Below are 16,361 nucleotides of genomic sequence, written 5' to 3'. Positions count from 1 at the left end.
TTTTATTGTTTGATAGAAGGATTTTTCAACATACTTAATGTATAGTGTACTCTTCAACTTTGCATTTAGTGAAAGTTATCTATTGCATGAAAAAATAATTTTAATTAAAAAATATTATAATTGTATTAACAAACCTCTCAAAACTTTATCTCAAATTATGTGACATATAATATACTATTTATCTAATGGTTGATATTATTTTAGAAATTTCAAGTGAGTTAAGTGTCGACATTGAAATTTGGTCACGCCGGTTAGCGATTGGATGCCAAATCTCTGTGTCAGCATTAAACTTACCGATTGCCAAGGATGCCCTGTGACCACCCGCAAGTAACTCGCAAATCACAAAAAATGGTAAGAGGCGTCAGAAGTTTTTTCGGTGATAACTCTCCGATATTCAAGTCAATTTATGGGTTTACGAGAAAAATAAAATATGTACTTTCTAGTTTTTACGAATAAAATAATCTTAAGTAAATGTAATAGAAAAATCAAAATTGAGAAACAAAGTTTCACCTCCTTTGGCGTGTGATTTTCTTAGTATTTTTATAAACACCCCACACCCACGACCTTAGATTGTGGCAATAAATAACCATTAATGAATAAAATTTGTGCCCTGATTTTTTGGAAGAGATATGTGGCGATTATTTTGACTGAATCTTGCTTCCTAGCGACTTGGTCCAATGTATCATCAAACTCATCTGCTCGAGGTCATTAGAATTACCTCTCGGTTGAGATGGCCTACTCGAGGTCACCAAAATTACCTCATGATCGTGGTGTCCTGCTCGAGGTCACTAGAATTACCTCTTGATCCAAGTGGTTTGCTGATAGTCTCAAGAATTACCACCTAGTTCATGTGGTTTGTTTGAGGTCATCAAGATTACCACCTGATCAATGTGATCCACTCGATGTCACCAAACAACATCCTGGTCGAGATCATTAAAATTACCACCTAGTCGAGGTGACATACTTGAGATCACCAGAATTTTCTTCTAATAATTTATCAACCATTTGCTCACTCTTGACCTTAAAGAGATCATGATCACCCTATTTTATTCCCCAAACATTAAGTAAGTTATTTTACTCTCCCAGAATGTATCTATATATATATATATCTCTCTCTCTATATATATATAATTCTCTTTCTATATATATATACATATATATAATTACCTTGAAATTACGGAGTAGTGCTAATTGCTAAATGTTGGGGACAAGGTCATACAGCGATTTTGACATCCGGCCCATGAGCCTAAAGACCTACAAATCCATTATCCATTATCCATGGCCGTTTGAATGATGAGTGGCAGTCGTTAAGACTCGCTGCGCTTTTTGTAGTTCAAGCTGCCGTTTCTCTAACCATTTATCATCAAAATTAATAAAAATTACCTTAAATTTTTACTTCCCCATTCTTTTTGATACCATAATTACCCTCGAGACAGAAATGAGCAGACAACAAGAATTGTTGTTGATGAGCCTCCGGTCGATCGCGCTGAGCATAGCGTCTTTTATTCTTTAATCTATTAAATTTTTTTTTACTGATTCTTTTTTCAAATCATGCAAAATTGCAATCTGAAAAGCATAAAATCAGTGGTGGCTGTGGGATGAAAGATATTTAGAGAGAATATGTAGGATTAGTGAGGGCAGACAAAAGATTAAAATAGGAAAAAATGAGTGATATCTTTAACGGCATTTCTGGGGAAAAAAATTTGAAAAAAAAAATTATGGCTAAAAGGATATGAGTTTTGGATAAGTTCCTAATAGTGATTTGATCAGATGCTGAAAAATGAATGCAAAAATCCATGTCAAAGAGGACAACTAGTGCAGTTTAAAATTCGCAGGAGATGTTGTGTTCCTTTTCTGTTAATTTCCCGGGGAATAAAATTATAATTAAAACAAAAGTGATTCAATATTGTTGATAGGGGTGCGAAGAGGTTAGATGTGGGGGCTTAGTAGCGTAACTCCAAAAAACTTGGACGAAGGTAGAGTATCGCCATGCACCTGATCCATGAATTATGCAATGAAGACACGAGGCGAAAAAATGGAGTGGGGTGACTAAACCAGGGAGCGTCGTCAAATCTTCTTCAAGATGCAAATACTGTTACAAGTCAAGCACAAGCATCACATTAGCAATTTTTTTTTTTAATAGAACCCATCAGACGTAACATTAGAATTATTTTTTTAATTTAACTTATGAGTTTTTTTTTTTATAAAATTTAATTTATGATTTTTTTATTAATGTTCTTTCTTTGTAAGTTTAGTATTTGTCTTAAAACCCTACGAATAATTATGTAATATGCAACATGGCTCTTAGGCTATGTTTGGGAGCTTGGATTATGTGTGGGATTAGACTAACTTTAAAATTAAATATTTATCTCATGTTTAGTAACCATATTTAAAGGATGAGTTCTGCTATTTGAACTCCGCGAAGACAAAAGAACGACAGAAAAAATTAGCACGTGAATCAACTGCACTAACAGTTTTTGTCTCTTTGTTCATTACTTTTTGAGTTTAAAAAATAAATTAATCAAAAGAAAGAAAGAAAAGTAACGAAAAGAAAAGAAAGAGATTACTTTTTGAATTCTGTAGTCTCTTTCCATAACTCTTTCTCACCTCTCATTATTTACGTGAGCTCTCTGCGTTCAGGAAGGAAAAACTTAAACGAGTTCCGTCTCTGCATCTCAGTTATCACAAGGAAGAAATTAGATCTAGATCTACAAACAGAGGTGAGAAATGTTTAAATGGTTAGAATATTTAATTTAAATTGCAAAAATTCGTAGATTTTTACTTTTTATATATTTAAATTGTTATGAATTGTTATGATTTTTTTAATTTAAATGGCTGGAAATAATGGAATAGATTATAATAATTTCTGAATGTGTTTTATATATGTTAGGATTTTTTAAATTTAAATGGTTGGAAATAATGAAATAAATTATAACAATTTCCGAATGTGTTTTATATATGTTAGGATTTTTCTTAATTTAAATGGCTGGAAAAATAGAATAAATTATAACAATTTCCGGATGTGTTTTATATATTTAAGTTGTTAGGATTTTATAATTTAAATTGTTGGAGATAATGGAATAAATTATAAAAATTTGTGGATGTGTTTTATATATTTAAATTGTTAGGAATTTTCGTTACTGGACAAAATGTTATATAAGTTTCTTAATACAAATGTTAATTATTTTGTAGAAATGGAGTATTTGGAAAATGAGCATGCATTTGAAGAGTTGTAAGAAACAAGAGCTAACGATGTAAATGAAATTGTGGAACCGAACAAATGTGAGCCAGCTCTTGGAATGTTATTTGATAATCATGAAGAAATGTTTGCATTTTACAAAGCTTATGGTAAATAAGAGGGGTTTCCTGTGAAGGTTCGAAGTACTAAGAAGGGGGACCGATAGAATTGTAAAATATGCGACATTTGCATGTGGGCGTAGCGGCAAGTCAAAAAGTAAATCTGCTAATACATTGAAGCCGAAACCGATTGTGAAAAATGGTTGTGATGCAAAAATTAGAGGTTGTTTAAATGAAGATATAAAATGGGTTCTTCGAACTTTAAATCTTCAACACAACCATGGATTGAGTCCAGACAAAGCTAAGTATTTCTCATGCAATCGCAGAATTAGTGCAAGCACTAAAAAGCGAATTGAAATGAATGATTGTGCAGGAATTAGAATTGCCCAAAATTTCAATTCTATTGTTGTTGGAGCTGGTGGGTATGAAAATGTGCCATTCTTAGAAAAAGATTGTAGAAATTTTATTGACAAAACAAGGCGATTACAGCTTGAGGAAGGAGATGCTATGGCGCTTTTAAAGTACTTCCAGGAAAAGCGAGCAGAATGTAATGGATTTTTTTTAGCATTGATTTGGATGAAGAGGATCGATTAAAGAATGTGTTTTGGGCAGATGCACGGAGTAGGGCAGCTTACAAATATTTTGGAGATGTCATCACATTTGACACTACATATCTTACCAACAAGTATGACATGCCATTCGCGCCCTTTGTTGGAGTTAATCACCATGGACAATCTATTTTGTTGGGATGCGGATTGATTTTACGCGAGGATACGGAGACATTTACGTGGTTTATTTGAGCGTGACTATCATGCATGTCTGATTCTCCTCCCTTTGGTATCATTACAGATCAAGACAGGGCAACGCAAAAGGCAATTGAAAACGTTTTTCCTACTACTAGGCATCGATGGTGTTTACGGCACATAATGAAGAAGGTGCCTGAGAAGTTAGGGGCTTTTAAAGAACGTGAAGGTATTATATCTTCCCTGCTTTCTGCTGTTTATGATTCACTGAGTTCTAATGCGTTTGAGGAAGCTTGACATTGCATGATTACAGAATATGATTTATGGGATAATGATTGGTTAAATGGTTTGTACGAGGAGAGACATCGTTGGGTCCCATGCTATTTAAAAGGCTATTTTTGGGCAGGAATGTCAACAACTCAGCGAAGTGAAAGTATGAATACATTTTTTGATGGATTTGTTAACTCAAAAACAAATATGAAACAGTTTGTAAAGCAATGTGAAAATGCATTGAGGAGGAAAGCTGAATTAGAATGGCAAGCAGATGCCAAGTGTTTCAGTAAAAGGACACCATGCGTATCAAGATATGAGATGGAGAGGCAAGTTGAAGAAGTGTACACCATTTCCAAGTTTAAAGAATTTCAAGAAGAATTGACTGCTCTGATGTATTGTGATATCTCGAATTCTGTAGGATCAATATATCAAATAATTGAATCATTTGAGCAAGGTCGGAGAGGCTTCTTTGAGGTTGTTTTTTAAGAAGCTGAGTGTGAAGTTACTTGTATATGTTCAAAATCCCAATTTAGGGGGATTCTTTGCAGGCATGCTCTTGTAGTGCTGATATGTAACTCAGTTGAATTACTTCCAGAAAGATACATTTTATCAAGGTGGAGGAAAGATGTGAGGATATGTTATAGTAAGCTGAAAGTTTGTTATGGTGTGCAGAATTTGACCATCCAGCAAGAAAGATATGAAAAAATGTGTAACGCTTTCAGTGAGGTTGCAGACATAGCCTTTGATGATGAAAATAACTATAAAACGGTGTTGGATTGGATTGAGAAAGCAATGAAGGATATGCCCAAGCAAATTCGTTGTGAAAGTGTGGGAAAAACTAATACTGGTGGAGCAAGTTGTAGCAGCAACAAACAAATTAACAGTGAGAGTGTGGAAAGAACTGTTATTGGCGAAGTAAGTTGTGGCAGCAACAATGTTCAACTTGCACTAAATGATACAGTAGTGACACGTCGTAAAGGCCGTCCACCTTGCATGAGGAAAGAATCTTCGATTCATAAGAAATCCGTTCAAAAGAACAAGTCCGCACAAAAAAATAAAGTATGATTAAAAACAAAGATCTATTTTCTAATTAATTTGGTCTTAGTTTAATTGTCTTTAATAATCTTGTAGGATTTACAACAAACTGCCCCATCATCTTATCATGTGCCTAATGAAATCTCCACACAAGGGAGCAACATAGCCACGGTAAATTTTGTGAATTTTTTCTTTTAAAATTTTCTTTTATTTCGAGGATATGTAATTAAGTATAAGATTGTGCATATGTAGACGCTACAAGAAGGAAGTACTATTTACGAAAATCTCAACCAATGCGGCACTATGGGCTATTATAATGTAAGAATTAAATTATTTAAATTTTAGTTTTAAGATTTTTATATGAATTTTACATATATTTTATTATTTGATTAGGTACCTATGTACCAATCCCAATTCGGTGGAAGCAACATTTATCAGCCATTTCCTTATAATTGGCACACAGTAAGTTGTTGTTTACAAGTCGTTAATGAAAAAATAAGTTTTAATATTTCTGTAATGTAATATGATGTTTATTTTTATGTATTATAGCAACCAGTCCCACCGTATAGTTCGTAGTTGCATTATTCTTCTCCTTCGATGACTTATCAAAGATCTCAAAGTGAGAATTTTCAACAGTTACTACAGCAGCAGCGGCGTAATGAAGATAACAATGATAATACTTGACTTGTATTTTGGCTTTAAATTGTAGTGATGAAATAATGTTGTGTTAAATTGAACTTTAAATTTTTAAAATTATGTTAGATTTGATTTTAAATCTTTGAAATTATAGTGATGAAATAATGTTTTGTGTTAAATTGAACTTTTAATTTTTGAAATTATGTTAGATTTGTTTAATGTTGTCAACTTGCAATTTGTTTGCTCACGCTGTCATGAAGTGATATTGTATAGGCACCGATGGTTTTGCAGCTATGTGATATTCTGTAATATCAAGTCAATGGGAATGAAACAGTAATGCTGTGATATTCTGTATAATACTATAGTTGCATATGATTGTGATGGTGAAATTTTACCTACTGATAATTGATTCATGTGCTTATGTAATTATACATGAAGACAATTATCAATAGCCATCGCATACTGTCCTCAACCGAAATTGGTATAAATTAATTTTATGTGTAATTTCTTTATGACCAATGAAACTTCAATAAATTATAATTATTGAACACAAAACGAGTAATTATAATAAACCCACTTTCATACCAGACCATGAAGGTTTCAGTAGCACTAAAGATACATGAGGTTTTGTATGTGCAAGGACAATTTTACAAAATTATTTTTCTTATGTTCCAGAATTCATATCTCATATGCATAGGGTATAGAGGAAAACAATTCATACACAACAATCATTTTATTTAAATTATTTAAATTTATACATAACACGGGGTACAATTTCATTTATGCAAAATACATATAGCAACGATTATCCCTAAAATACAACATACAATAGATAATATAGGCAGAATAATACAATCATTTCTGCCTTTATCAGTTTGCACAACTTTGTCACATGTAGGCACTTCAGTTTGCACCCCCTTTTCGAGTGTTTCCACAATAAGTTTTGTAGTTTCTAATATATTAGATGTCTCTGACAATTTTTCATGCCTTTTTATGTAATCATTGTAGGCTATTTCGGCATCTAACAAAGATTTATAAGATTTATAAGAATTTCCTTTGAATCCATTTACTTGCATTTGACATTCAGGCCAAGAATTGTATATGCCCGGCTTTCCTCCTTTGAAAACAACATAACAACTTTGAGTAGGCATTTGAATTCTACATTGAAAAAATTTAGATCAATATTCTAGACTTGTATGCTAAGAATTTCAACTGCTAACAATAAGAGAGAATTTCAAAACCAGAAGGAAAAAAAAGACTAACATTTTAACCTTCTGAAAAAAAAATGAGAGCCTCGCAGCAAAGCACAAAGGCCAGCATCAACCAAGAAACTAATTTCTGCAACTGTAAGTGAGACAGATCATAGCAACTGTTCCTGATGAACAATGGTAAATAAAGAGAAAAGAGGCCAGGAGTCTAATACCATTACTACAGACATGCCATGAATAATAAGTTGACTAGCTAATTACTACTTACAAAAAGAGGTCATAACTCTCCACACTCATTCAGCCTCAAAATGTGTCTCAGACTTACAACATTCAGGACAGGAGAGCAAATACTTTCTCATCCACCTCTCTCCCATAGATATGATATCTCTACATATCTCCCCAACTACTCCCTCTCTCTTATCTTGCCATCCTCAGAAGACATGAATATGCTAAATAATAGCTTTTGTAATTTTTCTTATCATCTTTGGGCGAAACATGGGGTTCAGTGGGCCAAAGATTAGAAGCAACACTTGTTATAAGGCTATCTTGTTAATCTTTCCACAACTAAGACAAATAAATGGTAACTATGTACAAGTAAATTATGTGAAATTAGGCTTGAGAAATACCTATCCAGATTCAGAGGGTATTCTCAAGAGCATAAACCCCTAATTGAAATTGGATTTTTCTTGTGGGTGATTTGAGTTATGCTCACAAAAGATGTGCTGAAAATTGTGATTTGTGATGAGTAAAGCAAGCAAGAGCATGTAATAATGTGAGGCAGAAAAACAAGCTTTGTTATCCAAAATTTATTCTTTTCACTTGTCTTTTAATTTTCCATTATCGCGAAATTGCCAAAACAAAATTGCAATATTTGAATTTTCTATTACCATCACAAGCAATCCCGACCTGTGCACATAACTTCATACATATAAAAGTCAATATCAATTACATTACTGCAGTGCCTCATCCTAACCAATTAAGAAAACTGTAGAAGTCTCAAGATCCACCCTTATTCCATAAACACCCCACCCAAGAAATGCTTATGGAAGAAATTTTCTTACTCTGTCAATCTCAAAATTTCATCATCCACAACATAAAATAAAAAAAAAATTAAAAAGAAATGCTTACGGAAGAAATGCTAACACTGTCAATCTCAAAATTTCATCATCCACATCATAAAAAAAGAAATGCTTACGGATGGGTCACTACAACTGCAGCAGCAAACAACAACTACAAGTCTCCAAAGCAGCGATGTCGTAGTAGATCTGGGCTGGGCGAGAACAAGAAGCGGTCATCGTTCGGTAACAAGAAGCGGACGTCGTCCGGTAACGAAGCAAGTGGGGCTGGGCGAGCACAAGAAGCGGCTGTCGTCCAGGGGGAGTCCGGTAACGAAGCAAATGGAGGGGGAGTCTGGTAACGAACGAAGCAAACTCAATGGAGGGGAGTCTGGTAACGAACGAAGCAAACTCAATGGAGGGGAGTCTGGTAACGAAGCAAATGGAGGGGGAGTAAACTAAGGAAAGGAAAATGAGTGGTTGAGGAGGGGGCAGAAATGACCATCGTTTTCTCATTTTTTTTTTATTTCTTGTGGGTCCACGAAATATTAAAGAAGTAGAAATCAACGCGTGAAACGGCAATTCAAAATTGCGTTTTTGTCGTCCCTTTGTCTTCATTGAGTTCGTTTATCATTTTCCTTAAAGGATTAGGCCCACTTTTTATGGATCAGTGGAATTTTATGCACAAAACCCCAATTCAAGTAGTCTTTTATTTGGTACCTCCCAAGGATCTTGGATTAGGGAGATTAAATTCAAATTTAGTTCTTAAATCACGAGATTAGCAATACCAATTCATAAATGGGTTTAGATGAGATTAGAATATGAGAAATAAATTGTCCATTTGTAATATGATTAGCAATACCGATTCGTAAATGGGTTTAGATGATATTAGAATATAAGAAATAAATTATCCATTTGTAATATTTCTTTAGTACATAACATTATTATTTTTATTTATTACTTAAAACTTAATTAATTAATTATTTTTTCATGATTTACTTGAATTTTATTTTTATTTTTTTTTATTGTCTAATTAAATTGGTACTTTTACTTCAAAAAAATTAACTATTAATAACTTATTACAACAACTGATTGTATGAAATTTAATAATCACTAATGTAATATTAAAAATAATCATGAAAATACTAGTACTAGTAATTAATTGAATTTATATATATTATTTGCTAATTTTTGATGAAATAAAATATATCTAAGATATTTGATATAAAAATTAATTAAATAATTAAGTAGTTTTATGAATTTATATTTGTTTATTATAATTATGACTACCCAATAACTAATTTACTATATATTTAAAATTCTTATTAATTACCTTTAAATTAATTTTAATTATTACTCTTAAATATTCATAAATAGTTTTTTTTTTCAATTAAATATAATTTAGTATTGTCCAATCTAATATTGCACCAAATATAAGATAATATTATATAATCCAATTTAATCCAGCCCGATCATAATATTTAGTATAATCTAATCTTGCGTGTCAAATACAAACTCACATTCGAGCAATAAAATAAAAGTCAATGTTACGAAAAATTAGAGGAAAATTTCCTTGAAGTGATCAACAATTTTTTCCATTATTTTTCTTTGCGTTTATTGAAAACTTTAGGGTCCTTTCAACCATTTGTAAAAAAAAAAAACAGCTTTAAAAATAAAGATTTGAATCAAGCAATTCAAACAACCTGATAACTAAGTTTATGTTTGAACATTAAGAGTGCGTTTGAGGCAGGTGCTCTGCCATATTACAACTGCTCCCCACCTTTTATTATAGGGGAATAAAGTCATGCCAAATCTGTAAACTAGTACACAAACTAACACGACTTGTTAATTGCTATGCGTCTCACATTTGCAAATGGCAAAAAATCATACACAACACACACTGAGGAAATAAGACATGTGGCAATAATTAGTTATTACAAGTAGAGTTTATCTTTAGTATTACCCAATCATTACAATTTTTTGTGTTAAAATTTTTAGCAGTACTGTTACGTCTTAAATTGACAAGTTTAAAATGCTACGTTTTTTTTTTTTACAAGTAATTATTTATTTAAGTTTACGGGCATTTTCAGCCGTCCGTTACTCTGCATGAAAAACTGAAGTGAGAGTTTACTTTATTGTCATTTTCTTTTGTTGTGAATGAAAACATGGTGTATTTGAACCTTTTCGTAACTTATTGCGTGCAAAAATTCGGTGAGTTTGCTCTAAAAACTATATAAATATCATCACATTTCTCTGTTTCCTTCCCTCCACTTTATTTTGATCTGTTTTCTCTCCCACAGCCTTGGTTTTGGATTTAGCTAATAAAGACGCGAGTTTATTACCGTAAAATTTTATTACAACTATTTTAAGTTTTATTTACTAAAAATATTCTTCCAGTTTAATTTTATTCATTTCGTAAAATTAACCATCTTCTTAAAAAAAAATTTATCATAAAAAACATTTCTTTTAAGTTTTTTAATATAAAATATATTAGGGATCCTAAAATTTTAAATTATTTTCTTTTTATTAAATAATTTTTACCTATATAGCTCTAGATTTTTATAATTTTCTTCCATAAAAAATATTTTTATATTAAAATTTAAAATATAAATATAAATTGTGAAATAGAGTGCGTAAAGATTTTTTTAAGTATTTAATTGAATTCCCATTCAAAATTTAAAATAATTAATTTTTATTTGATTATTTAATTAATTTCAATTAAAAAATGATTTTATGAAAAAAAAATTTTAAGGGTGTCAAAAGATCTACTTATTCTACTCTTCAATGAGAGTAGAAGGCTTGGCATCATGCACTCAATCAAATATCCATAAAAAGGGCAGATACTAATGAGAGTATTATATTAGCCGCACATCTCATATATGTGAAGGTCTACTAATGTACTCAAACCCAATTAATTCCTCATCTATGATTAAAATAAAAATGATAGCAAAATCGCACTTCCTCATCAATGACACAGACTAAGAGAAAAAAAAATGCAAGTAAATGTACTTTGACCCAAGTGACAGTGAATTGTTTATTTTAAAATATGAGTTTATGAATGTTGTTTCAAGTAAAAGAGTCTACGGTAAAATTGATTTTGATATTCTTTTTTAGTGTATTAAATTATATGGTATTTGAAGATTATATTGGGTCTCGATTAATTTAGATTCGAGCTGGGTATGACTATCAGAACGGCAAAATTTTCCCAATAAATATTTAATACAACTATATTCTCGAATCTGAGACTAAAAATTTTAGTTAGTTAAAATAACTCATACCGGTTGCTCTATACCCTTGTTTGGTATTTTGAACTTTACCCCTTTCTTTACGGTATCGAATTAAATAATTAAATATTGCCCCATGGGGCCTTGCGTGTTTTACTGAAAAGGGGGCAACAAGGTCAGCACAAGGAAATTGTCAAGTTGACCGCGAAAAAGTACTACTTATCCACGATCCTAATTCCTAAACGCGTTTAGACCATGACGTGCAAGACTAATAATGGATAAGGCACAAGCCGACACATTAATTATGCTCAATTAGTATTAAATCAATGGTCAAAATTGTTTTGTAAAATATTCTTTCCCGTTCAAGTTCATTAGTTTATTAATAATATAGGGTAATTTTTAAAAACCTCCCATGAGGTTTTGGCTTGTTGTAAGTAGATGGCGAGAATTTATTTATTTGTAAAAAATCTTTTACCATCAGTTAATTTTAACATTGACCGTTAGTTAACTGTGCAAAAATAATATTGCCCTTAATAACAGTTTGTAGACTGACATAACTAAAAAAAAATTAAAATTGTTGGCGCGAAAAGTACAAACCATATTTTTTAACAATTTTATCCTTGTCAATTCCAAATATTTACACTATCATAGGTAAAGATTATGATTATTTCATTTTCAAGTTTTTAATTTTATCTTTCTTGTAAAAACTTCAAGGAAATATCAATAATTTAAAGATAATTTTTCAAATTTTTAATTTTATCTTTTTTGTATGAACTTTAAGAAAATATCAATAATTTAAAAAGGATAAAATAGCCAATAATTTTAGTTTTTTTTTAGTTATTTCCGTCTACAAACTGTTGTTAAGGGTAATATTATCTTTGCACAGTCAACTAACTGTCAATGTTAAAATTAACTGATGGTAGGAGATTTTTTATAAATAAATAGATTCTCGCCATCTACTTGCAATGAGCCCAAACTTCAGGGGAGATTTTTAAAAATTACCCAATAATATGCCTACTCCTGCAGCGAACACACTTCATCAAACCTACATTCAGGAGCGGAATCGGGATTTTCTGTTTAAGACTTGAGGGACCCTGAAATGAAGCAGTCATAAATTTAATCAATAAAATTAAAGGGCAAAAGACAATTACCATAATGCCGAGAAAGTATAAACTTAGATTAGATTCAGCATAAATTTTTCAACTTAAAGAGGCCCAACGTAAAACATTATAGAATTTCAATTTCATTAATTATAACATTTTCCGATTGTTTATTTTTTTCTGGTTCCGCCACTGGACTGCCCTCCAATCCCAGCGACAAAAAATGAAGCCACGTGCATGAATGACAGGAGCATTATCATCATTTAAACTCCGTCCGATTGGATGCCATTTACTTTTAGCCCATTTAATTGTCGAGGAAGAAGAAGACGACTCTGGATAGTGGCTATACGGGTGTTTTCTATGGAACTCTCGAGCATTAAATTACCGTCCAGTCAAACCATAATGAGTAGTAATAATAAAGATGGGGTCAGTCGGTGGGTCGCCACCCCTGTAAGATGACCAGCTGGCTTCGCATTATTTACTTTTACATGTTTGTTTTGATTTTCTGGCCACTTGCGTGGTGGATAGACGACAATAATTGATAATGTGATAAGATTGGTCTTACATTTGATTCTCAAAAAAAGGAAAATGCATGTTAAATATTTGTTATTTGAACATCATCCATTAATTAAAACGTCCATTAACTTTTGTTTAACGCGACTTAACATAATTAAGAACATAAAGAATTATAAAGGAAATGGTCGCAGCCAGGCGGCTGGCCATCTCGCCATGATGGCAGTTGGCAGAAACTCTGCCTCTCTTTTTAGATCTGAGTAGTCGTGCAAGTGCCTTTATGTAGAGTTTTAATTTAATTATTTACTTGAGTGAATGTATCTATAGATTATGATAATTTAAAAAAATAAAAATAAAAAATTCAAAAGTAAACGGTCGCGGCTAGGGGGCTACCCATCTCGGAATAGTATATGACGAAACCGACCCCTCACTGCCTTTCTTTCTGTAAATTATGCATAGCTTTTCTGCAGAGTAGGTTAAAGTTGCTTTTGGATAATTAAGATCCCTTCACACGTGTTACATTAATGCTACGTCGACCCGAACAAAATTCGTAGAATTTGGATACAAAATTAGACGGGAGATAGCCTCCTAGTTTGAGGTAGCCTCTAGTTTGACAAGAGAAATATTAAAAACTAATAAAGTATTGATTTCACTTGCAATTAAATTTCTTTAAATGATTTAATTGAGTTTGCTTATCAGTTCAAATAGTATGAAAGTCGTTTTTATTGGGATAATTTATACTTCTTAATTTGAGTGGAGACTTTTAATTTAAATTATGGTATAGACTTAAAAATATCTCTCACGATTGAAGTCATTCCCAAGATACTTCGTGGTAAAAAATATATATATATATATTAAAAGTGAGAGTGGATGCATTGAATAATGAAACCCAACTGCCACTTGCCTCTTTCTCTGGCTGCAAGTGTATAAAAACATAGTGAGAGGTAGCTAGAGATAAGTAAGCTTGCAGCGTTAAACTCATTTCTCTTAGTAACTAGTGAATTAAAGATGAAGAAAGCCGCTGGGGCTGGGTCTCTTTTGTTAGTTTGCTTAGTAGTTTTTGGTATTATAGGGGTTTGCCAAGGAGGTGAGCTAAGGAAGAATTTCTACAGGGACAGCTGTAAATCTGCTGAAGATATCGTCAGGAGCATCACCTGGAAAAATGCCGCCAGTAACCCTGACTTGCCGGCCAAGCTTATCAGAATGCATTTCCATGACTGCTTTGTTAGGGTAATTCAATACTACAGCTAATTAGCTTCAACGTCAAAATTATTTGATCGATGCACGCGCGCTTCTATATTACATTGAGCCATCTAATTAACTTGTGACTAACTTATTTCTGCAGGGTTGCGATGCGTCGGTTTTGATAAACTCAACTGCAGGTAACAAAGCAGAGAGGGATGCAGTTCCGAATCTATCTTTGGGAGGTTTCGAAGTTATTAATGAGATTAAATCGGAGCTCGAGAGCAGGTGTCCAGGAATTGTTTCTTGTGCCGATATCGTAGCATTGGCTACAAGGGATTCTGTTTCATTCCAAGTAAGTTTAGTTACGTTAATCAGCTAAATCTCCTTTGAACATGTGCGTGTGTATTGTACGTGTCTATGAAATCTTATTATGCGGATCAAGCTAAAAATAGACAAATACCAACTCTAATAATCTACTGAAAGGATGAAAAAACACTGCTTCATTTCCTTGTCTTTTTAGCTTGGTCATCAGTTTATTGAAACGACGGAGATTTGTCTATATGAATATTGTGCCATAACATTTGCAGTTTCAAAAACCGGACCTGTGGGAAGTGCTCACCGGTAGAAGAGATGGCAGTGTGTCCATAGCTGCTGAGGCCGATCTGCTGCTTCCTTCACCTTTTGCCAACTTCAGTGAACTCAAGAAAAATTTTAACGACAAAGGTCTCACTGTCAAAGATCTTGTAGTCCTTTCAGGTATGCATTTATATATATATAATATATATACCGCACCAATTTTACAACTAATTTAAGTAAATAACAAAGATGTAACCATGCTTCACATCTAATTAATTTGCATTTATTAATCTAAGGTGGCCACACAATCGGAGTTTCGCACTGCACCTTCTTCAGCAACAGGCTCTACAATTTCACAGGAAATGGAGATCAAGATCCTTCATTGGACCCACGATACGCTGCATTCTTAAAAACCAAATGCAAGAGCCTTGCCGACACAACGACTACTGCCGAATTGGACCCGGGGAGTTTTCGAAAATTCGACAGCCATTACTATGATATTCTTATCGAGAACAAGGGTCTATTCCAATCTGATGCTGCTCTTTTAACCAATAAGGGAGCAAGAAACATTGTCATGGAGTTGAGAAACCAAGATAAGTTCTTCACCGAGTTTGCTCAGTCAATGAAGAGAATGGGAGCTATGAATGTTCTCACTGGCACTCAAGGGGAGATTCGAAAGAAGTGCAGTGTTATTAATAATCCAGATAGTTTGTTGCATTCATCTATCTGATGTCAATGTAATTGCCAATTTAGTCTGCTGCTGGGCTTGTGGGTTTGTTAAGATCTGTTGATAATTGTACCACGGAATAAATTAAGGATGTGGGTGTGTTTGTGCAGCTGAAGCCTTAATTTGTATCATTGATAGGCTGTACGTTTATAACTACCAGCTACCTTTCTTATCGAATTAATTTGACTGGGTTGCTTTCCAATTGCCATCTAGCCAAGGGAGTCTCTAAAGTTACGTTGAATGTGATTTAGCACTTACTTTAGGCAAAGGCGAAATATATTATTTGTTAAAAATAAAAATAAAATATAATTAATGGAGTAAAGCATGTGATGATCATCAACCTAATAGTATATTGAGACGTTACTTATCAATGAATTTTTGGTCCAATGGGAGAAATTTTATACTTATAATATTGAGTGTAAGAGTTTGAGTCTTCATAAAATTTTTATAAGAGTTAATTTTAGTACTTTTTTAATTATCAACATAATTGAGTAAAAGACAATTTTTTTCTTATAAAATATGAGTGAAGTAGAAAAATATTTCAGTGTGTCAATGTATGACGGTGATTTTAATTATAAAATATAATTATAAATATTAATTGTAATATTTGATACAATATCAGTAACATTTCTATATAATAGACTTCAAAAAAAAGATTGAGACGTTACTTTGTTAAAAAAAAATTCCGAATTTAATTTTCTTTTACCAGCCTCGAATCCATGATCACGCATCCTTGCACCTGCGTGCAGGAATAATGGATAAGCTGCAGATGATTAATGCCCACTTGGT

The 16,361-nt window shown here is 32.6% G+C and overlaps 1 protein-coding gene across 1 annotated transcript; it reads left to right on the top strand.

Moving 5' to 3' along the window:
• The first annotated feature begins 13,970 nt into the window (after positions 1 to 13,970).
• Positions 13,971 to 15,776, top strand: LOC112100268 (peroxidase 3-like). Its single transcript, XM_024189221.1, has 4 exons — positions 13,971 to 14,314; positions 14,430 to 14,621; positions 14,857 to 15,025; positions 15,142 to 15,776. Exons 1-4 carry the CDS (start codon positions 14,093 to 14,095, stop codon positions 15,573 to 15,575), a joined length of 1,017 nt encoding a protein of 338 aa, XP_024044989.1. The 5' UTR covers positions 13,971 to 14,092; the 3' UTR covers positions 15,576 to 15,776.
• Positions 15,777 to 16,361: the final 585 nt, after the last annotated feature.

The sequence above is a fragment of the Citrus clementina genome, unplaced genomic scaffold, assembly GCF_000493195.1.
Source record: "Citrus clementina cultivar Clemenules unplaced genomic scaffold, Citrus_clementina_v1.0 scaffold_3, whole genome shotgun sequence".
Taxonomy (NCBI): Eukaryota; Viridiplantae; Streptophyta; class Magnoliopsida; order Sapindales; family Rutaceae; genus Citrus; species Citrus x clementina.
Note: the sequence above shows the minus strand (reverse complement) of the source record. Positions and strands in the feature narration are given on the sequence as shown.